Source organism: Notechis scutatus, chromosome 7 (genome assembly GCF_049901735.1).
Source record: "Notechis scutatus isolate UNSWTSFEM ecotype Mainland chromosome 7, rNotScu1.2, whole genome shotgun sequence".
Taxonomy (NCBI): Eukaryota; Metazoa; Chordata; class Lepidosauria; order Squamata; family Elapidae; genus Notechis; species Notechis scutatus.
Genome location: NC_142015.1, coordinates 927,640 through 949,451, shown reverse-complemented (window position 1 = coordinate 949,451; position 21,812 = coordinate 927,640). Strand labels below are relative to the sequence as shown.

Genomic DNA, 21,812 nt, shown 5'->3' with positions numbered 1-21,812 from the left:
TAGACAGAGAAACAGAGAGATAGATGATACATAGATAGATAATGGATGGAGAGATAGATAGATAAAGAGAGATAGATCGATAGAGATAGATCTATAGATAATATATAAATAAAATTATACACACATATATGGTATTCAGCTTTGATCGGGTATTTTTCCACGTTATTATAGTTGTGCACAACTATAATGACGGGAAATACCCGAACAAAGCTGAATACCATACATGTAAGTACCCGCGAAAACTTAAGAATATATATGTATGTATGTATGTATGAGAGAGATAGGATATGGAGATAGATAGATAGATAGATAGATAGATAGATAGATAGATAGATAGATAGATAGATAGATAGATAGATAGATAGATAGACAGACAGACAGACAGACAGACAGACAGACAAAGAGAAATAGATCGATAGATAATATATAAATAATATATGAGAGAGATAGGATACGGAGATAGATGATAGATAGATAGATAGACAGACAGACAGACAGACAGACAGATAGATAGATAGATAGATAGATAGATAGATAGAAGAGAGAGAAATTGGGACGGGGGGGCTTTGGCGGAGGTGCCGGGGCCCCAGCAGGTGCGCCCGAGAGGGAAGGCGGGGAAGCGGCTCCGCCCGGCCTGCCTTGCCCTCCCTACCGGCGCCTCCGCTGCTGTCCCGGCCGCGTTGCAACCCGATCCGGGGAAGTCCCAGCAGCTGCCGGGCGGGCAGGCGCTACCCCGTGACCGCTCCCTCCAGGGCGGGCCTCGCCGTCCCTGAAAAGGAAGCGGAGCCCAAGCGAGCAGCTTCCAGGGCGACGGCGGCGGCGACGAGAGCAGGCAGGCAGGTAGGCGGTGGCCGGGACCGACGGGGCGGGCGGCGGGCGGCTCCTGGCGGGCAGCGGCTGCGCGCCACCTTCGGGCGGCGGGCCGGGCCGGTGCGGAACAAGCAGCCGCTAGGAAGCCGCGACGGCGGCCGAGGGTTGCCGGGCTGGAGGCGCCCTCAGAACCCGTCTCACCTGCCTGGGAAAGCCGGACGTTGGCCGCCTTGGGGCCACGGCCCGACACGGGGAGGCCGGCTCGGCTCTGGCCTCGTTCCCTGCGCCCGGGAGTGGCCGGCGAGCGGTCGGGGGCGGCCGGTCCCGGGGCCCGGAGTGGCTCCGCTTGGCGTCGGCGGTCCCGCTTCGCCCGCTGCCCCGCCTGCACGCAGCCAAACCGCCGGCCCAGCAACGCGGCGCGGGGAGTCCTCGACTTACGAAGGATAGACTAGAATTCTTTCTTGGCCAAACGTCCTTGGACACCCAAGGAATTTGTCTTTAGTGCAGATGCTCTCGATGTCCCTAAAAGAAGAGAGTCAAGAATCATCAAGTAAAACAATAATAGTCATAGGGTACAATCAACAATCAAATCATACTCGGAAACAGTCACAAGTGGGAGAGGATGGGGGATAAGGAGGGATGAGAAGATTAATAGTAATAGTAGTGCAGACTTTGTAAATAGTTGGACAGTGTGGAGGGAATTATTTGTTTAGCAGAGTGATGGCTTTCAGGAAAAAAATGTCCTTGTGTCTAGTTGTTCTGGTGTTCAATGCTCTATAGCGTCATTTTGAGGGAAGGACTTGAAACAGTTTCTGTCCGGGATGTGAGGGGTCTGCAGATATTTTCACAGCCCTCTTTTTGGCTCAGGGTGCAGGATCCAGGTCCTCCATGGAAGGCAGGTGGGTAGCCATTGTTTTTTCTGCAGACCTAATTATCCTCTGAAGTCTGTGTCCGTCCTGTTGGGTTGCAGAACCAAACCAGACAATTACGAGTGGCAACCCTTCGTTTAATGCCCTTCGAAGTTACAACAGGGAAAAAGGGGGGCTTTGGACCGTTTTTCACACTTATGGCCATGGCAGCATCCCCGTTGTATGTCAGAAGCCGCTCCTGGGTCCTGCCAGGAACGATGACCGCGGAAATCGTGGGATGCTCCATCCTCACTGGAGGCTTTTAAGAAAAGTTACTTCATGTGAAATGGTCTATACCAGGGGTGTCCAACCTTGGCAACTTTAAGACTTGTGGACTTCAACTCCCAGAGTTCCTCAGCCAGCAAAGCTGGCTGAGGAACTCTGGGAGTTGAAGTCCACAAGTCTTAAAGTTGCCAAGGTTGGACACCCTGGTCTATACTATAGGTCTCCTGCTTGGGGGTGGGCAGGGGGGCCTAGAGTAGAAGACTTCCAAGGTCCCTTCAAGCTCATTCATTCTAGTCTGCGATGACAGAGTCGTTGCAGTGCGCGGGGCAAATCTATGGCAAAGGCGGTGTGGGAAGCGAAACAGAGGAAGTCCATTCTCCATCACATCGAGGGAGAAGTGGGAGCAAAGGCAGCCTTGCAAAGGGCATGATGTGCTGCTAAGAATAACCCTGCACCCCTAAGCGGTCTTGCTCAACTCTAATGGTCCCAAGGACCAGGGGCTTATCCCTACCCCCAGCCCCATATTCCCTGCATGCTTAACCAGCTTCCTTCCTTCCACATGCTGACTTTGGTTAACCTAAACCTCGGTTCCGTTTTGGGTGGTCCAGCAGGTATAAGCTGAGAGCAGGCGGTTGGTTGATGGTTCAGAGCCTTGCTCGCAGAGAATGGGGCAGGGGACCGAGCATCGTGCCTTCACCCCCAATGTGGGGCTCACAGAATCAAAGGGTTGGGTACCCCACCTTCTATAAGGACCCAAGTTGTGGGAAGGGAGGGGAGGCAGCCAACTAGCCAACTTCTGCATTTTGAGAACATGTTTTGTGAACATGTTGTACATGAACAAATGACATGTTTGAGTTACTTCCTTCTGCCCCCCCCCCTTCCAGGGAGTCATCAAATCAGGCCTGGTCACATCATGACCCACCTTACAACTGTCACAACATACAACTGTAATTGCCAGGCTGGGTGACCGTGGTGAGGATTAAGATTGTACCTAAGTTTTCAGTTTTTTTGAAACTTGAAGCCGTTCAAAACTGGGTTAAGTCCAGCTCAGCTTTGGGAGCCCGGATGTTCTTTGACCCCAGGCATAACACCTGCAACAGTGCAGGTCCCAAACAGGGTGGATTCGATTCAGATCAAGTCAATTTAGATCACTAGTACAAAGGCTCGATTTAAATCCAGTCTATTTAAATCGTAATGTTTAAAGAGCAAGTGGCATCTCTGTCCCATTGTTGACTCATCGACGGTCCCAATATTGCAGAATATACAGCCTCGTGCTACATAACTGAGCTCCATTTCATGCCGAATAAACTACATTATGTATGAAAACTATCTTTAGATAGATTTTTTTTACTCCAAAAGGATTTTATTAAAATAAATTTGATAAAAAAATTAAAAAACTAATTTTTATTTTTTTTAAAAACATTGCTTTTTATCCACCCTGGTCCCAAATCCACCCTTCCCTGCTACCTTTGGGGCTGAGGCAGCGCAGAGACCCACCCCCAATGGAAAGGTGGCACAGGCCAGGTTTCCCTTGAGTTGAGGGACGTAACCCTCGGCCAGGTAAAAATGGCTGCGGGAGAAGAATGGGATAATTCAGCATTTTCATGCAAAAAGGCATGATGGCTTCTTGCTTTCTCCTAGAGCCCCAGAACAGGTGGCCAGAGCCTTTCCATTGGGCAGATTGCATGGGGGGAGGACACTTCTTTTGACCGCCCCCTCCCTCCACCCCCAAGGTGCCTTGTTCGATTTGTTCCAGTAAGGGACCAGATCCAAAGCCACCCAGTTTCACTGCCACTCAAGAGGAAACATCAGGAGGAGTGACCCGAGTGAACAGAAAGTGGACTATTACAGATGCTCAGGGTTAATTGCACAAACAATTTCCCTTTGTTAGGACTTTTTGGAGTCTGTTGAAAAGGAGGAGGTGCATTCCTTACGGCGATCAATTCTGGGTGGATTGTTTGCCAGTTATCTACCCTTATCAACTGGAACTCGATCCATGTGCCAAGCTGGCATACCTTTGCCCCTTTGAACCACAGGCCTGGAACGGACCTTGGAGGTCTTCTAGTCCAGCCCTTGTTCAAGCAGGAGAGCTCATACCATCCCAGTCAAATGGCTGTCCAGTCTCTTCTTAAAAAACCCCAGTGATGGGAGCAACCACGATTTCTAGTGGCAAGCTGTTCCCCTGGTTAATTGTCCTCACTATTAGGAAGTTTCTCCTTAATTCCAGGCTGCTTCTTTCCTGGGTTAATTTCTCCAGGCCTTTCATCATTTTAGTGGCTCTTCTTTGTACTTTTTCCAAAGTCTCAACAACTTTTTTTATAATGTGGTGACCAAAACTGGACATAGGATTCCAGGTTCTGCTTTTTGTACTGCTTTGCTGGGAGCCCAAATATATGCCGTAGGCGTGTGAATAATAATATATTGTACCTTTAATTGAAGAGGTGGGCAGGAGGGAATCATAAATATGAACTAGCCCGAATTTTGATCACATGACCCCAAGGGTGGTGCAATGGCTAGAATATTGAAAACTGGTTGTTTCAGTGCCCTCATAACTTTGAACAGCTGTTCAGTGCATGGATGTAACTCAAGGAGTGCCTGCGTAATCCTACAGTCAGCTCCAGTGGGCCATGTCTATCGCTGGGGGCGAGCATCTCCGTTGCAATGCAGACTTTAGTCACACTGTAGGCTTTTGAAAGAGGGAGAGGAGGAAGAGGAAGGTCTGGATAAGTCAGAGAAGCTAGCCCAAAGGTGCTTTTTCAAAAGGCCACTGGGCTTTCTTTCTTTCTGCTTGTTTTAGAATAGAAATAACAGAGTTGGAAGGGTCCTTGGAGGTCTTCTAGTCCAACCCCCTGCCTAGGCAGGAAACCCTATACCACTTCAGTCAAATGGTTATCCAATCTCTTCTTAAAAACCTCCAGTGTTGGAGCAGCCAAAACTTCTGGAGGCCAGTTGTTCCACTGGTTAATTGTTCTCTCAGTCAGGAAATTTCTCCTTAGTTCTAGTTGCTTCTCTCCTGGATTAATTCCCACCCATTGCTTCTTGTCCTGCCCTCAGGGGCTTTTGGAGAATAGCTTGACTGCCTCTTCTTTGCGGCAGCTCCTGAGATGTTGGAAGGCTGCTATGAAGACGTTTCGTTCCTCCTTCAAGAAGCTTCTTCAGTTCTGACTGTAGAAGCATCTTGAATGAGAAGCAAAAACGTCTTCAAGGAAAAACAAAGTTTGTTGCCTTTTGAAAAAAGCACCTGTGAGTCAGCGATGACCTGGATGATCCAGAATCTCCACAGACAAATCAGAGAAGCTTAAATTATGGCAAGCAGGAGAGCCATCGGCCTTAGCTTCGGTGCCAGCAGGAATGCCAAGTTCTCCCTAGTCCAGGGGTCACCAACCTTTTGGACCTCGGGGACCACCAAACTCATCATCTTATATCCCGCGGACCAGACAACCTGGGAAAATCCCAAAAAAAGTCTGCAGGGAAATTCCCCACCCCGTTTTCCTACAGATCGATCATTCTTTATTTGGGATCGCAGGATACCGTCTCCAGCTCCGTTCTCAGAGGGGGAGAGAGAGAGAGAGAGAGACTTTAGGCTCCATGCAAGGAAAGCAGCAGAAGCAGCAGAAGTCTTTCTTTCTCTCCCCCCCAAACTCCACCAGAAATGAGTCTTTGTCAGCACAGCCTCTTGGAGCAGGAGGCCTTGCAGGGCCCCAAAGACTCGTTTCTGGCGGAGTTTGGGAGAGACAAAGAAAGACTTTTGCTGCTTTCCTTGCATGCAGCCAAAAGCAGAAGAAGAAAGAAGCCAAGAGAAGCAGCCCGGTGGCCAGGCCAGGCGTGTGGGGCGAATGGGGCAAGTTTCCCCCCTCCACCCTTTCCCCCCTCCCGTCACTACCTCGTGTTGTTCGCAATGCAAGCGATGCAAGCCTTGTGTTCCCATGCAACCTGGATTAATTGCTTTGGGGGGGACGACATTTCTCTGCAGACCACCCACATTTTCTCACGGACCACCAGTGGTCCCTGGCCCACCGGTTGGCAACCACTGCTCCAGTTGCGGTGTTGGAGATTTTGCCGTAACCAGGAGAGGCAGCTGCTTTCCCTGCTGCGTGGTGATTCTGCGGACAGTCTAATGTTGGGCTGTTGACAGCAATGATGGCTTGAAAAGAGTCAAACAAACCCGTCACTGAAGGCGATCGACTGCTCCACGCCCTGCACAAGAGGTTGCTTGTGCACATCGGAAGCCGTGAGAGCAATCCTTTTTAAAGTGATCAGACGGGCTGGCCTGCTTATTTTTTATTTTATTTTTCTTCCCCAAGCGAAACCCAGAGAGGAACGGGCAGAGCCGGAAATGTGGCTCCGAAATTTTCCATTGCTCCATGTGGAGCGGTTGCAAAAGAGATGGAAATAAGACCAGCCGACCGACAGCATTATCCAGTGGCGAGAGGCTAGATCAGGGGTGCCCAAACTTGGCCACTTTAAGACTGGTGGACTTCAACTCCCAGAATTCTGGGAGTTGAAGCCCACCAGTCTTAAAGTGGCCAAGTTTGGGCACCTCTGGGCTAGATTGCCATGGCAAGGCGGGAAGCCAACGGGAATTATTGGATTTACTTCCAGCCTGTGGAGTTTTTTTAAGTGGTCCCTTCCCTTTTCGTAATCCTTTTTGTTTGCGTTCAGTTACTCATTGAAGCTCCTGGGAGGCATTAATAAGTAAGTGGCTCGACATATAATTGATTTTCTGCCTATGCAAAGATTGCCTCCTGGGTAGGAATTGGGACTGGGGGGGTGTGAAGGTACATTAGGGCTGCCTGGGGAGGAATTGGAGGGCCAGCTCATAAAATGAACTGCCAGGCAGATTAAATCTTGCCAGCTTTATACATGAGTAATGACTCACCCAGGCTGAAACAGACAGTGGAAATTTCCATTTTGGGGGGAACTCCTGTGGTTTTTGGCCCAGCCCACATTAGGGATGTCCTTGCAATTCTCCCCAAGCTGTGTCGGGATTGTCCTTCTGGGGGAATCCTTAGCCAGCTAGATGGGGTAGGGGATTGTAGGAAAGCACCCCAGTATCCAGAGGGTGCCAACCTCTAGGGAAGGCTGCACTAAGGGCATGGTGAGGCCATAGCTTGAATTGATTTGCAGTTGATGTTCAGGGTTTTTGCAGCTCTGTTTGAGGGCACAGCTTGTAACTCTGCAAGCGAGGGCATGCCGATTTTTTTCCCACCCAACCTGTCTTTGGTTTAGCTTCCGTGCCATTACAGTGGAATGAAATCATTTGCATAAACTTAGTACAATTTGTTCCTCTTTTAAAAAGGGGGGATTTTACGTAATTAGGAACGGGGCATTTTGAGGGACTCACATTGCAAGTATTTATACCCATGTGGTACATGTTTCCTTGCTGTGGATGTTCATGGCCACCCATAATCCTTCCAGACATCAGACGTTTAATATTCCTCTTTAATATTAACAGAGGTTAATAATGGTTCTTTTATTGCTCTGTTTGTTGAGCCTTATCTGAATTCTCTTTTTTTTAATTACAGGGACCATCTGCAGGGCTGACTGGTTGCTAGAGAATTGCTGAAAGTTTATTGCCATGGTATGTGGTTTGGGTTGTTTGCGGTACCAGGCAGTGCCTGGCACACCCTGGGACTGATCAAAGGGCCAATGCCTGGAGCTGTTGGCTCAGGGCAATTAAGCAGATGGAAAAGCTCTTCTTGACAGGGTAAATGTTATCCTTGGGAACCGCTACTATGAGGGCTCAGTGTGGCTGCAGAGGTGGCCGTTGGCCAGGGGTCTGTTGTGTATAGTTTGTTTCCTGCTGCACAACATAATTAGCCTTTTCCTGGTCACAGTAAATCTAAATTCAGTTCCTTGGTTTTGGGTTCAGGGAATGGGGTGAGCCTAGCCACTGTGGTGCCACGAATGGTGGTTTAAGGCTGTGTTTCTTGCACCAAGGTAGCCAATTGTGGTGTGTTCAGCAAGCCATAGTTAAACCTTGGTTTAGCGCTAGGTCCAAACCCAGTTAAGTTTCCCTTCCTTTGCTACTTTCATCGTGTAGATCAGGGGTCTCCAACCTTGGCCACTTTAAGACTTGTGGACTTCAACTTCCAGAGTTTGGAACTCCACAAGTTGAAGTCCACAAGTCTTAAAGTGGCCAAGGTTGGAGACCCCTGATGTAGACAAGCTCGGAGGGCATTTGGAACTCCTTTGTAGCAGCTGGACTGTTGGTCCATGGGGTTGAACTTGGCCTACTCCCCTGCTGCAAAGTCTTTAGCCTTCAACCATTTCTTTAGATCCCAACAGATGCAAACGTGATCAGGAAAATATTAGAATGTGCAGAAACGAACAGGTTAACGCTTGCAATTAAAGAAAAGGAACAAACTGAATATTACATGGTATGGGAACCCTTTTATCAATGGCTGGAGAATAAAAATGGAAATTGGAAAATCTAAGAAGACTAGCGAAACATAGTAAACAGGAGAATAAGAAATTAAATATGCTAAGAATTGTTATTATCATTCGATAGATCATGTGTAGTAGTCTGAAGTAAGAATAGAGGAATGATATGATAGGAATGAAGATGTAGTAATTGTAATGGTTATTACACAAGATATTTGTACCCAGATGACACACCGTTGAAATGAAAGATGGGTTGTTTATATAAAATAAAATTTAAAAAATATTTTAAAGAAAAAAAAACCATTTCTTTAGTGGCCATTCAAAGTTAACAATGACATTGGCGGAAGTGACCTTTGACTGGTTTTACACTCATAACCCGCGGCCACATCAAGGGATCAGAATTACAACGCTTGCCAACTGGCGTGTATTGATATGATCTCCATTGCAGCCTTCTCCTTTGTGAAGAGCAAAGTCAATGAGAGGAAGCCGGGTTCGCTTAATGGCGGCATGGTTCACTTAACTTGCTTCACTTAAAGACAGTGGCGAAAGGATCACAGCACGGGACAAAATGAGCTTCACAGCCCTCTTGCTGAGCCCACAGACACGTTGGTCTCTTTTGTGGTTCTAAGTCAAGGATTCCCTGGGCATCTGGGTATTTTTTGTGTGTGTCTTGTTTCTTCCTCTTCGGGGCTTTGACTTTTGATATTCTGTGGCTTTTAGGCAGGAAACAGAGGAACCATCAAGGGGGCGTCCAACTTCAACGCTGAGGCAGATGCCCAGGCTCTGCGCAAAGCTATGAAAGGCTTGGGTGAGTCATGCCTTGCATTCTTGATTGATTGCTCTGAAGTTGCTCTGCCTCAAAGTCTGTTTTAATCAGGACATTAGAAAGGTTGTGAAATTCTAGGTCAGGGGTGCCCAAACTTGTCCACTTTAAGACTTGTGGACTTCAACTCCCAGAATTCTGGGAGTTGAAGTCCACAAGTCTTAAAGTGGACAAGTTTGGGGACCTCTGTGCTAGATTCTCTTTTCCTACCTGGCACCTTTGGACTGGAGCTCCCAAAATTTCCAACCAGAAGCTTCTGCCTGCTGCAAATTCCCCGAGGTGCTTTTTCCAAAAGGCAGTTGGACTTGGTTGTTTTTGTTTTTGTTTTCCTTTTGAAAAACATTCGGCTTTTCATCCAAGAAAGTTCTTTCAGTTCAAGAAGAGAAGAAACTTCCTAGTTGAGAAGCGAAACATTTTCAAAGGAAAAAACAAAACAAGAAAGTCCAGTTTGGAAAAAAGCACCTTTGGGACAACCATGATGAACACTCCCCATGGACAACCTGCTGGGAATTGTAAGCCCTGCCCAACTAGAGATGGAAAGGCTAAGCTTGCTTTGTGTAGAGCATGGGTCTCCAACCTTGACAACTTTAAGCCTGGAGGACTTCAACTCCAAGCTGGCTGGGGAATTACATTTGCATCAAAGAGACCATGAGAAATGGCCTTGTTCTGAGTTAGGTCCACACACTGGTTTCCTCCCCCCCCCCCCGATTTGTGCTTCCGGTGGCCTTGCTCTGGAGGTCCTGGTTACCTGGGTTTTCCTGCTTGTCAAACATGTACCTGATCTCACCTTCTCCCCGTATCCTGCTCCATGGATCTGGGTTTCAATTCCTTGGTCCTCTTTCTTGCCCTTCCCTGAACCTTTGGTCTCTTGTCCCAGGTACTGACGAAGATGCCATCATTGAGATTTTGGTCAACAGGAACTTGTCCCAACGGCAAGAGATTAAGATTGCCTACAAATCCACTATTGGTCGGGTAGGTTTTGCGCTGAAGGGGAACTCTGGGACTGGATTCACACGTAGACTGCAAAGTGAATTGTTCCACCTCATTAAGGCAGGGATATCTGTCAATAAAATGGATTGCTTCTATTGCTAATGCCAGACTTTTTCTTTGTATAGTCATTGTTTGATTTCCCACGCGCGCGCACACACACACACACACACACACATCTCTCTCTCTTCCTGTTTCTCTCTTTATCTCTTTGGAAGATACAGTCCCTTTGTCAATGTTTAAATAAGGAGCTGGATTAATTATTATTAAATAATTGAAATTAAAGGTAAATTGTGTTGGGCAGAGCCAGGTGTGGCTTGGTGCAAACAAAGAGACAAAGTCCAGATTTGCCCCAAAAAGGCACAATTATTCAGTTGAACAAAACCGGATCCTCCTGTAAGATTGACAGAACCCCGAGTGCAGTTTGAAGCAAATTATAAAAATACGCATGCCTGTTGTGGTGTTGATCACATGTTTAACCCACAGGCTTGTGCTTTCCTTACAGAACTTTGCACAACCTAAAGGCTGGCTGGGCCTGCTCTTCATTCCTTCATTCCTTTTCATTCTCAATCTAAGATTCTTTTGACCAAATTGTCAGAATCATCGTGAATGTCAGAATCCCGATAGGTTCCTTTGAAGGGTGACTTGGAATCTTATTTGAGGAGAATTGGCTTGCACAAATCACATTAGTGTGCGCTGCGAGGTAACAAACTTCCTAAATAATGAGATAGATGATAAGATGAGATGAGATGATAAGAAGATAAGATAATCTGTATTATCATTTATTTCGAGGAGCACACTGGCACACATTAAAAATGAAATTCTGATGCCCGCTCTCAAAAGAAACAAAATACGTATATACACATATACACATACATATACATTTGCTGTGTGTATGTATATGTATGTGTGTGTGTGTGTAAACACATACACCTGTAAATACATATACATATATACTTATGTACATATACATATATACATGCGCACACACACACACACACACACATATATAAATACATGCATGCATGCATTCATACACACACACACACATCATACATACACACACACACACACACACACACATATATATTAATCACTGTCTATTTTGTATATAGAGCAGGGGTCTTCAAACTTGACAGCTTTAAGACTTGTGGACTTCAACTCCCAGAATTCCTCCTCCAATCATGATCTCTCAGGAATTCTGGGAGTTGAAGCCCACAAGTCTTAAACTTGCCAAGTTTGAAGACCCTTGATATAGAGATATGGAAGAAGCAGAAAAATAAAGAAAAATGGCCCTGAGAATTTTTAAGCAAAAGTCATTAGTCCCTGCTAAGTTTCCAAAGATCATGTCGAATGTGAGATTCTGTGGTCCACAAAAAAGTTTGATCTGGGTTTATGTCCTTAAAATTGAAAAGCCAGCTGTCATACAGCTTTGACTTCTGACTTGAAATAACTTTTAATTTTGGCTGGTACACTTGTAACAAAAATAATGATGCTAGCCATTGTGATCTTATCCAATCATTCTCTTTCCCCAACAGGATTTGATTGATGACCTGAAGTCTGAGCTGAGTAAGAATTTTGAGAAAGTTATTATTGGAATGATGACCCCGATCACCCTGTATGATGTGGAGGAGCTGAGAAGAGCAATGAAGGTTTGCAAAAAAATAATAATGTTTAACTAGCACAAAGGACCAGAGATTTGTGTGGAGTTGTCCATGGGACTGTTTTATGTCAGACCCACACCTGTATCTCAAAAGGTCATATGGAATATATTCTTTGAGCGGTTGGCTTCAAAGTTCCAGGAAGTGGGTGGCGTGGAGGTGCCTTACTCATCTCTGGATGCTGCCTGGCAACATGGATTCAGCCAGGTCCTGGGGAAGATCAAAAGTCAAGGAGATCTCTGCAGCTACGTGATTCAAGCTCCATCCTTTCTGTACAAATATTGGCACATGTTAACACTCGAACACAGGGTTGGACTAGAAGACCTCCAAGGTCCCTTCCAGCCCCATTACTGTGTGTTCCATGTAAAAGAGAAGCGAGCAGTTACGGCCATGATTGTAACTCTACTTTTCATCTCCTCTTCCCCTGCTCAATTGAGCATATTGTAAACCAGGGGTCTCCAACCTTGGCAACTTTAAGACTTGGGAGCTTCAACTCCCAGAATTCCTCAGCCAGCTTGCTTTAAAGACCTACAAATGTGCTATCGCAAAAGCTTCTATGGGTTGGAGGCCCTCTTTGATTGTAGGTGGAGTCTAATAATAGGTAGACCATAAACCATGGTAATTGGTTGGAAAATAAGGATCTGGGGAGCTGCCTGAAGTTGTAGGCATGTTCTCCATCCGTTCCTGGTTTTTGTCTCCCTACTTTGGGGTATTCTGTGCACCTATGAGAGCAGGAAATTGCAGCAGACACATTTTCCATCATATTACTGCAGCCAGCATTTTCATAAAATTCCACACAGTCCCTCAGAGGCTTGAGATCTGCGAGGTTTGGTTTCCACTCTGTGGTCGGTCAAAATTATTTTGAAGCTTGGAGATGTTCCTAGGAAAACCTTGTTTCTGTTGGCGTTTGCCCAGCTCTGGCGCTCTGTTGAAGCCCTTTTGTCTTGTCTTGCAGGGGGCTGGGACGGATGAGGGCTGCCTGATAGAAATCTTGGCCTCTCGTACCAACGAGGAAATGCGGAGGATTAATGACACCTACCGCCGTCGTGAGTATTCGGTCCCATAGCCTTCGTCACTCACCTGCAGCCGATTCATGGAGGTTTCCAGAATCACATGGCCAGCTGGGCACAGACGGCAGCTGGAAACCTTGAATTCCATTTGCATGTTATGTTTGGTGGTAGGCAGACCTACCACAGGCAATGCTTTTAGATACGGTCCCTAGAATTTGTGTGGGCCCAATCTCAGAGTTTAGTGTACAGAGGTTCCCAAACTTGGCCACTTTAAGACTTGTGGACTTCAACTCCCAGAATTCCTGAGCTAACATGACTGGAGGAGAAATTCTGGGAGTTGAAGTCCACAAGTCTTAAAGTGGCCAAGTTTGGAGACCTCTGGTTTAGTGGGATTCCCCATTGTCATAACTGTCTGCAGACCATGGTCAAAAGAAGTCAAGATGGCATCACTGATGGTGCAGATGAGAAATCAAGATGGCATCATTGATGGCGTCCATAAAAATAGGCAGATCTGTTATTGCACCATTGCTGTCGGTGATTCAAGGTAGATCAAACTCCAACACACAAAATCGTGAATATTAAAATTATATCTGTTATAGGATTTTTGTCAGATCTAAGTCCAAAAATGACACAATTGAGATCCACCTGAATGCATTTCTTTATTTGCTTTCACCCAACGGACATACTCTTGCCCAGCTAAAACCTTCTAACCAACCAAATATACCCTGGGAGATTCTGGGGTGCAGCTATTCTGAATCTTTTCCTCCCTCCCCCCACACAGTTCAGGACTGCACAGTCTGTTGTCTTGGGCCTCTCTCTGGAATTGACAGACGTGAAATATCAGGCTTGCAGTTAAACCGATTTATTGGCATTCACACCTATGCACAGGAATCTTCCCAACTCAGGGTTAGCACCTGACAGGGGTTAGATACGGGCCAGTGGAATTTGAGGAGGGTTGGGCTTAGTTCGCTTGTGGTTATGTAGGGATTCCTCGCTGATCCCCCTTTTCATGGCGACCCCCAGGTTCTGTCAGTCCTTCCAGTAGAGGACCGTGCTGTTGCTGATAACTCCCCCCACCCAATAGCCTTCCCCAGTTCATGCTCCGTCACACAGTTACAGACTCTTTCCACTCTGAATACACCTCTCCCCTCCCTGGTTTTATCCTAAAGGCAGGTAGGAGGGGTCCCTTCTGCTTTCTCTGTCACATCTTCCCTTGGACTCCATTTCTTGAATCCAGCCATTACTTCTTCCTCTTGTTTCTCAAGGTTTATTCTCACAGACCCCCAAATTTTTTGAACATGCCCTGCCTGCACACTGGTGGTGGTTTTTCAAGAAGTTGTCAAGCTTTCCTCAGCCCCGCCAATTCTCCGAGTAGGACTGAGATATACGTCTGGGCCTTTTTTTGCAGAGTATGGAACCACCCCCGAGAAGGACATTGTTTCAGATACCTCCTCCAAGTTCCAGAGGGTCCTGGTGTCCCTGTCAACTGTAAGTATTTGGCTCTTCTTGTCGTGCCTCAGATCGCTCTTCACACAATGGATGAGTTCACACCTTGCCCTAAACCAGGGGTCTCAATCTTGGTAACTTGATGACTTGTGGACTTCAACTCCCAGAATTCTGGGGGTTGAAGCCACCGGTTGTAAAGTTGCCACGGTTGGAGGCCCCTGCCCTAAATCACACCTTGTCTTTGTCGAGCAAGCATTTTTGCAGGTGATAAGGAGGGATGAGAAGAATAACAGTAATAGTAGTGCAGACTTTGTAAAGAGTTGGACAGTGTTGAGGGAATTATTTGTTTAGCAGAGTGATGGCGTTCAGAGAAAAACTGTTCTTGTGTCCAGTTGTTCTGGTGTGCAGGGCTCTATAGCGTCGTTTTGAGGGCAGGAATGGAAACGGTTTATGTCTGGGATGGGAGGGGTCTGGAGATATTTTCACAGCCCTCTTTTTGACTCGTGCAGGATGCAGGTCCTCCATGGAAGGCAGGTTGTGGTAGCCATAGTTTTTTCTGCAGTCTTAATTACCCTCTGAAGTCTGTGTCTGTCCTGTTGGGTTGCAGAGCCAAACCAGACAGTTATGGAGGTGCAGGTGACTTATTTGAAATCTCTGTTGAGCTTCACTTGCCTCCCCTCCCCTTTTCTTCCCAGGGCAACAGAGATGAGAGTTCCCATGTTGACCAGGGGCTGGCCAAAGAGGATGCCAAGGTGAGTAACCCCATTTGCAGGGACTGCCCCAAAGAAGAGGGAGTCAAGCTATCCTCCAAAGCACCTGAAGGCAGGATAAGAAGCCATGGGTGGAAACTAATCCAGGAGAGAAGCAACCTAGAACAATGAATCAGTGGAACGACTTACCAACAGATGTTGTGAATGCTCCAACACTGGAGGTTTTTAAGAAGATGTTGGATAACTATTTGTCTGAAGTGGTGTAGGGTTTCCTGCCTAGGCAGGGGGTTGGACTAGAAGACCTCCAAGGTCCCTTCCAGCTCTGTTATTCTATGAGCACCAAAATTTTAGCAGCCAAATGGCAATTTTGGGTGACACAATGAGTGCCTCCTTCTCCCCACCCCATTGTCCATGTCAGGGGTCTCCAACCTTGGCCACTTGAAGCCTGGCAGACTTCAACTCCCAGAATTCCCCAGCCAACCTTGGCCACTTGAAGCCTGACGGACTTCAACTCCCAGAATTCCTTAGCCAACCTTGGCCACTTGAAGCCTGGCGGACTTCAACTCCCAGAATTCCTTAGCCAACCTTAGCCACTTGAAGCCTGGCGGACTTCAACTCCCAGAATTCCTTAGCCAACCTTGGCCACTTGAAGCCTGGCGGACTTCAACTCCCAGAATTCCTTAGCCAACCTTAGCCACTTGAAGCCTGACGGACTTCAACTCCCAGAATTCCTTAGCCAACCTTGGCCACTTGAAGCCTAGCGGACTTCAACTCCCAGAATTCCTTAGCCAACCTTAGCCACTTGAAGCCTGACGGACTTCAACTCCCAGAATTCCTTAGCCAACCTTGGCCACTTGAAGCCTGGCAGACTTCAACTCCCAGAATTCCCCAGCCAACCTTAGCCACTTGAAGCCTGGCGGACTTCAACTCCCAGAATTCCTTAGCCAACCTTGGCCACTTGAAGCCTAGCGGACTTCAACTCCCAGAACTCCCAGCCAACCTTGGCCACTTGAAGCCTGGCGGACTTCAACTCCCAGAATTCCCCAGCCAACCTTGGCCACTTGAAGCCTGGCGGACTTCAACTCCCAGAATTCCCAGCCAACCTTGGCCACTTGAAGCCTGGCGGACTTCAACTCCCAGAATTCCCCAGCCAACCTTGGCCACTTGAAGCCTGGCGGACTTCAACTCCCAGAATTCCCAGCCAACCTTGGCCACTTGAAGCCTGGCGGACTTCAACTCCCAGAATTCCCAGCCAACCTTGGCCACTTGAAGCCTGGCGGACTTCAACTTCTTAAGCTGATTCAACTCCCAGAATTTCAGCCAGCTAAGCTGGCTGGGGAATTCTGGGAGTTGAAGTCCTCCAGGCTTCAAGTGGCCAAGGTTGGAGACCCCTGGTCTATGTCACATGCAGACCATCATGCCAGCTGCATTAAGACCTGGTAAGCTTAAAACGACTATTGCACACAACGTTGCATCCCCGGGAACCAAGATGTCCTGTCGAACTCCACCCTTGCCTGCCTCACAGCTCGCAGGTGGAGACTTCCATTTCTTTTTCCATGTGAAGTTGCCCGTCCCTGCTGCCTTGCGAGAACAGGGAGGAAGCTGGATTGGTGCAGATGTGCTGGGTTGTGGCTCCAAACCCCAAACTCTTCCCTTTCCCCTGGCGATGACGTTCGTTCCGCTCCCTGCAAAAAATCAGCTCTTTGTGCTCCTTTCCTCTAGTGCCTGTATGAAGCCGGGGAGAACAAATGGGGCACCAGTGAGGGCCAGTTCATTGCTATCTTGTGCTCCAGAAGCAGGAACCATCTTTTAAGGGGTAAGTGGTTGCGCGAGCGGATGCTTGTTTAAACAAAAAAAAAAAAAAAAAGGAACATCGTAGGAATCAAGTGAGCGGTGCGGTGGCCTAGAGGGGAAGTTATCGCCTCGCAATCAAGAGGCTGTGAATTCAATCCTAGGTAGAGGTAGATATTTCTCTCTCTGGGCACGACGGGAATATATATCTACTAAATATAATTCCGCATTGGTGACAGGAAGGGCATCCGGCCAGTAAACACGTAGCTCCATTCCGTTGCCCAGAACTCCTATGAATGAACACTAAAATGGGACCTACCCTCCAACTTTAAGCTGTACTGAGAAGCCGCGTGACGGCCAGTTGTAGGCTTAGGAATGAGAGTTGCAACAACACATTCCTGAATTAAACAAACTCTTTATGTTTGTTTAATTCTGGTCACCGTGATCCAGAAAAGATACTGAGACCCCAGAAAAATGGGCAGAAAAGGGCAGCAAAGATGATGAAGGGTCTGGAGGCTCAAATCGTTATGATGAAAGGTTGAGGGACCTGGGGGTGTCTAGTCCAAGGAAGAGGAGGACTAGGGCAGTGGTGGGATTCAAATAATGTAACAACCGGTTCTCTGCCCTAATGATTTCTTCCAACAACCAGTTCCCCAAACTGCTCAGAAAGTTAACAACCGGTTCTCCCGAACTGGTGCGAAGTGGCTGAATCCCATCACTGGACTAGGGGTGTCATGATAGCTGACTTCCAGTACCTGAGGGGCTGTCACAGAGAAGAAAGGGTCAACTTATTTTCCAAAGTTCCTGAGGATAAAATAAATCTCCTATAAGAACAATTAGTCAAGGGAAGAGCTTGCCTTCGGAAATGCTCTCCATCACTGGAAGTTTTCAAGAAGAGACTGCGTAGCCATTTGTCTGGAATGGTATAGGATCCCTGCTCAAGCTGGGGGTTAGACTAGAAGACCTCCAAGGTCCCTTCCAACTGTTATTCTAACGTTGTTTAACTCAAGGCACGATGGTGTGATTTCCCCATTACTTGTGGCCACCATAATTTCAGTTCATTCAGGACTATTTGTATTTTATTTTTTAGGAAAAAAATATATATATACAGTATGAATCAGGAAATTGGGAATATTGGAAATTTGAATATGGAAATATCAAAACAGAGAAGCTTGTGGACATATCTAAGTCTCCAGGTTGGGGAGCTGCTTTTCTTTGGTTTGCTAATAAAAATCTTTATTTATTTATTTAGTATTTGATGAATACAAGAACATCGCTAACAAAGATATTACGGAGAGTATTAAATCCGAGATGTCTGGAGACCTTGAAGACGCCTTGCTGGCAATAGGTGAGGATTCCACATCAGCGTTTATTCCTCTGTAGCTGGTGAGAGTTGCTTTGCAGGAGGTTAACTTGATTCCAGGGTGTTTGCAACATGGAGAGACGGCAATGAAATAACGTGTTGTTGGATCTGGTAACCTCTGCTCGAAGCGAGTTCCTGAATGTAGGCTATCCAAGGAGATTCATCGTTGTCTGGTAAACAGATAAACCTCCAAGTGGCCTCAACGACACCCGCTAAAAGGATGCAAATGACCAGCTGTCTGCAAGGAGTATCAATCCTTCCCTTCCCCACCATCCAGTCAGAGCTGAAGAAGATTCTTAGAGGAGAAGCGAAATGTCTTCACAGCAAAACCAGAAAGTCCAGTTTGGAAAAAGCACCTTTGGGACATTATCGTTGGTAACAAAAACCTGCTAGAGCCACATGTTCTGAGTTGGCCCACACATCAGGAAGACGCTGGAGCTGAGGATGGCAGTTCCAGCATTTTAGACCAGGGGTGTCCAACCTTGGCAACTTTAAGACTTGTGGACCTCAACTTCCAGAATCTCAGCAAAGCTGGCTGAGGAATTCTGGGAGTTGAAGTCCACAAGTCTTAAAGTTGCCAAGGTTGGATACCCCTGCTTTTAGACATTGGATGCTAGCGATATAGAGGAACGTTGGAAGTAAAGACTTCTGGATAGGCCATGCTCAACATATGCAGCATTTTCGTTTAGAAAATTATTGTTTCAATAACAAGAAATGATTTTAATTTTTTTTTAAAATCAAGATTGATGGATTGTTGCTATGGGTAACTGCCTTCCTTTATTCTCTCCCCTCTCCTCTCTCAGTGAAATGCATGAGAAATAAACCTGCCTACTTTGCTGAACGGCTGTACAAATCGATGAAGGTAAATGCATGCATGCATAAAACCATCTGCAAACCGAACAGGAGCCTCTGCAACAGGCGTGCCCTATTAATGGATTGGTTTCCTGTAATTACATGATCCGGGCTCAGCTCTTGTTGCATGAAAAAGCTGGTATTTAATTCCTGGCCTCTCCAGAACGGGTTGGATAATCCTGTCCTGGGGAATTCTGCCAGGTTCCGGCACGAACAAGAGGGATTTCTATCAGGGCCTCTCAACCTCCGTGGTTTTTAACATGTGGGGACTTCAGCCCCCAGAGTGCTGATTGGGGAATTGTGGGAGTTGAAGTCCACACCTTTCAGAAGTTGAGAAACACCGGACTAACGGCTTGGTGAGGCACACTTAGCAGGTGCTGATGGAAGAGATGATTTATAGAACGGTGAGGTCCTTGGTTCTCTTCAGCACGGTGGCTTTTAGCAAAAAAGTTTCACCACCAAACTAGCTAACATCCTGAGTCCTGTCTGGAAGTTGAGCCGTGGGAACTGGACGCCTTTACTTTTTGGTTTGAAATGATTGGCAACTTATTCCAGCAGCTTCTTCAGCTCGAAGCTCCTTGCATAAGCAGCGAAATGCTTCAAGCCAATGAGCTGAAGAAGCTTCTTGGATGAGAAGCGAAATGTCTTCACAGAAAAACCAGAAAGTCTAGTTATCTTTGGGACAACTGACCTGAATGACTGAGAATCTCCCGATATTTTAAACCAAAAAGAGCAGAAGTCCAGTTGACAACTCCGCCTGGGTAACTTGAGAATCTTCCTCCTCAGTGCTACCTCATCTAGTTTGATGACGCTACCTAGTTTGGTAGTGAAACGTCTGCAAGAAAACCGCCACGCTCAGAGCGCCGAGGACTGCGCAGTTAGCAGGTGGCTGCTTTAAAAGGGACAAAATGTTTTGCATGTTGTGTGACTTGTCTTTCTTTTTCAACCCGAAACCAGGGCGTGGGGACCGATGACGACACTCTGATCCGCCTGATGGTCTCTCGCTGTGAGATCGATATGATTGATATTAAGGCAGAGTTCAAGCGCATGTATGGCAAATCCCTCTACTCTTTCATTAAGGTGAGCTGCGGCATCTGAGCTCACAAGAGTTTCTGCGCGGCTGGTCTAGGGAGGAGAAGGACCAGGAGAGACAGGAGCGCAGTCTTCCAGTAGTTGAGGGGACGCCCCAGAGAGCAGGAAGGGGTTTTCCAAACCACCCAAAGGTTGGACTAGATGACCTATAACCGTGATGGCGAACCTATGGCACATGGGCCACAGGTGGCACGCAGAGCCATTGGTGCTGGCACACAAGGTGCAGGCAAACTTACCTCACTGCGCATGCAGGTGCTTCACAGCTGATTTTCAGCGTTTGAGGCCCCTTTCAGCCTCCCAGAAGCGTGAGGAAGGCTTCTGCCAAAAACTAGGCCCATTTCGTCACTGTTTTTCCGAAAATACTGGAAGTGACGAAACGGGCCTAGTTTTCGGCCTGCAAAGGCTGCAGAAGCCTTCCTCAAGCCTCTGGGAGGCCAAAAATCAGCTGCGAGGAGCAGTGCAGGTAAGGGGGCGGCAGGGGATCGCACGCACTGCCTTCTGGGTGCTGGCACACGAGCGTACAAGCGCATGCACAATTTTTGGCCCAAAACTGTTAGCCACCACTGACCTATAAGGTTCCTTTCAGTTCTGTTAATCTGTATCTGGAGGTGTGCCCCACAAAACTGAACCTTACTGGAGCACTTCCAGCCAGTCATGTGTAGGTTGTGGTGAAAAACATCAAGATGGCAGCCACAGGGGTATGATGGAAACTCGGCCTGTTTTCTCTGTGTGGTGGAACCTGGGCTGAATCAGGATGGTACCCTTTCCTGACTACACCTTGTGGCTTCCAAGTAAGGCAGGAGCGGTCCATATTAAACACACCTGTGAACTTTATTCCGCCCACCTGTAGTTCAGAGGTGAAGGTTAAGGCAGGCGCGGTGAGCCCTGCTTTGCTAGAATTTGCATTTGGTAAAATAAAAATGAACTCTGCTTTGTTTTTCCCCCTCTAGGGAGACACCTCTGGGGACTACAGGAAAGTTCTGCTCCTTCTGTGCGGCGGAGACAACTAAGAGCTTCAAGATTTCTTCCCCACATTGAAGCCATGTGGCTGGCTGTCCCCATAGGACAGAGGTGGGAAACTCTCACCCTGTTATGACTTGGGGACTTTGAGTCAGGAATTCTGGGAGTTGAAGTCCCCAAGTCATACAAGGGCCATACTTCTCCACCCCTGCCATGACAAGTAGTCGAACCTTTTGCAGAATTTTTTTTTTTAAATGCCAACCATATCATGCTAACGTTGATTGTACCTCTGCTCTTCTCTATGTCTCCATTTAAAAAAGAATTTTAGTCCCTGTTTTGAAACAGGTCGACAAGATGCAGTATAAAATGACTAATACAATATTTTAAAATCCTGGCTCCTTCCCATTTATTCTGCAGAAAGGTGAGGTTTTATTGCACACAGGGATGAGGAGCTCGCATGGGGAGATTGTTCCCCTAAGGACTGTGGCAAGGTGTGATCCTAATGGGCAGGCTCCGTTATGTCGAAGGACTACTTGTAGAAATGGTGAAAGGCCAGATTTCTGACAAGAGGTGGACATCTCCTTCCTAATGGCAAGGTGGAAGGGTCCTTGAAGTCTCTGTTCCAGAGATGCGTTTCTCACCTGTACCCCCCCATCACCTGAGTTTGTGATGCTGTATTTTACACTCACACAGGGACTTTTGCCTCACTAACGTGGAGCTTAAGACTCCAGGGCAGGCGAAATCTTGCAGGGAGACAGCCGCTTCAGCAGAGGCGGGATTCAGCCAGTTC

At 47.2% G+C, this 21,812-nt stretch overlaps 1 protein-coding gene across 2 annotated transcripts; it reads left to right on the top strand.

Moving 5' to 3' along the window:
• The first annotated feature begins 700 nt into the window (after positions 1-700).
• Positions 701-21,416, top strand: ANXA4 (annexin A4). Of its 2 annotated transcripts, none has more exons than XM_026690360.2 (13): positions 701-840; positions 7,469-7,524; positions 9,048-9,135; positions 10,028-10,122; positions 11,676-11,789; positions 12,754-12,844; positions 14,217-14,296; positions 14,950-15,006; positions 16,687-16,780; positions 18,008-18,103; positions 18,922-18,980; positions 19,928-20,050; positions 21,013-21,416. In XM_026690360.2, exons 2-13 carry the CDS (start codon positions 7,522-7,524, stop codon positions 21,070-21,072), a joined length of 960 nt encoding a protein of 319 aa, XP_026546145.1. In that variant the 5' UTR covers positions 701-840; positions 7,469-7,521; the 3' UTR covers positions 21,073-21,416. The 2 variants fall into 2 exon arrangements, with proteins under 2 accessions (XP_026546145.1, XP_087825705.1); XM_087969579.1 differs by lacking the exon at positions 701-840 and adding an exon at positions 6,611-6,638.
• The last annotated feature ends 396 nt before the right edge of the window (positions 21,417-21,812 follow it).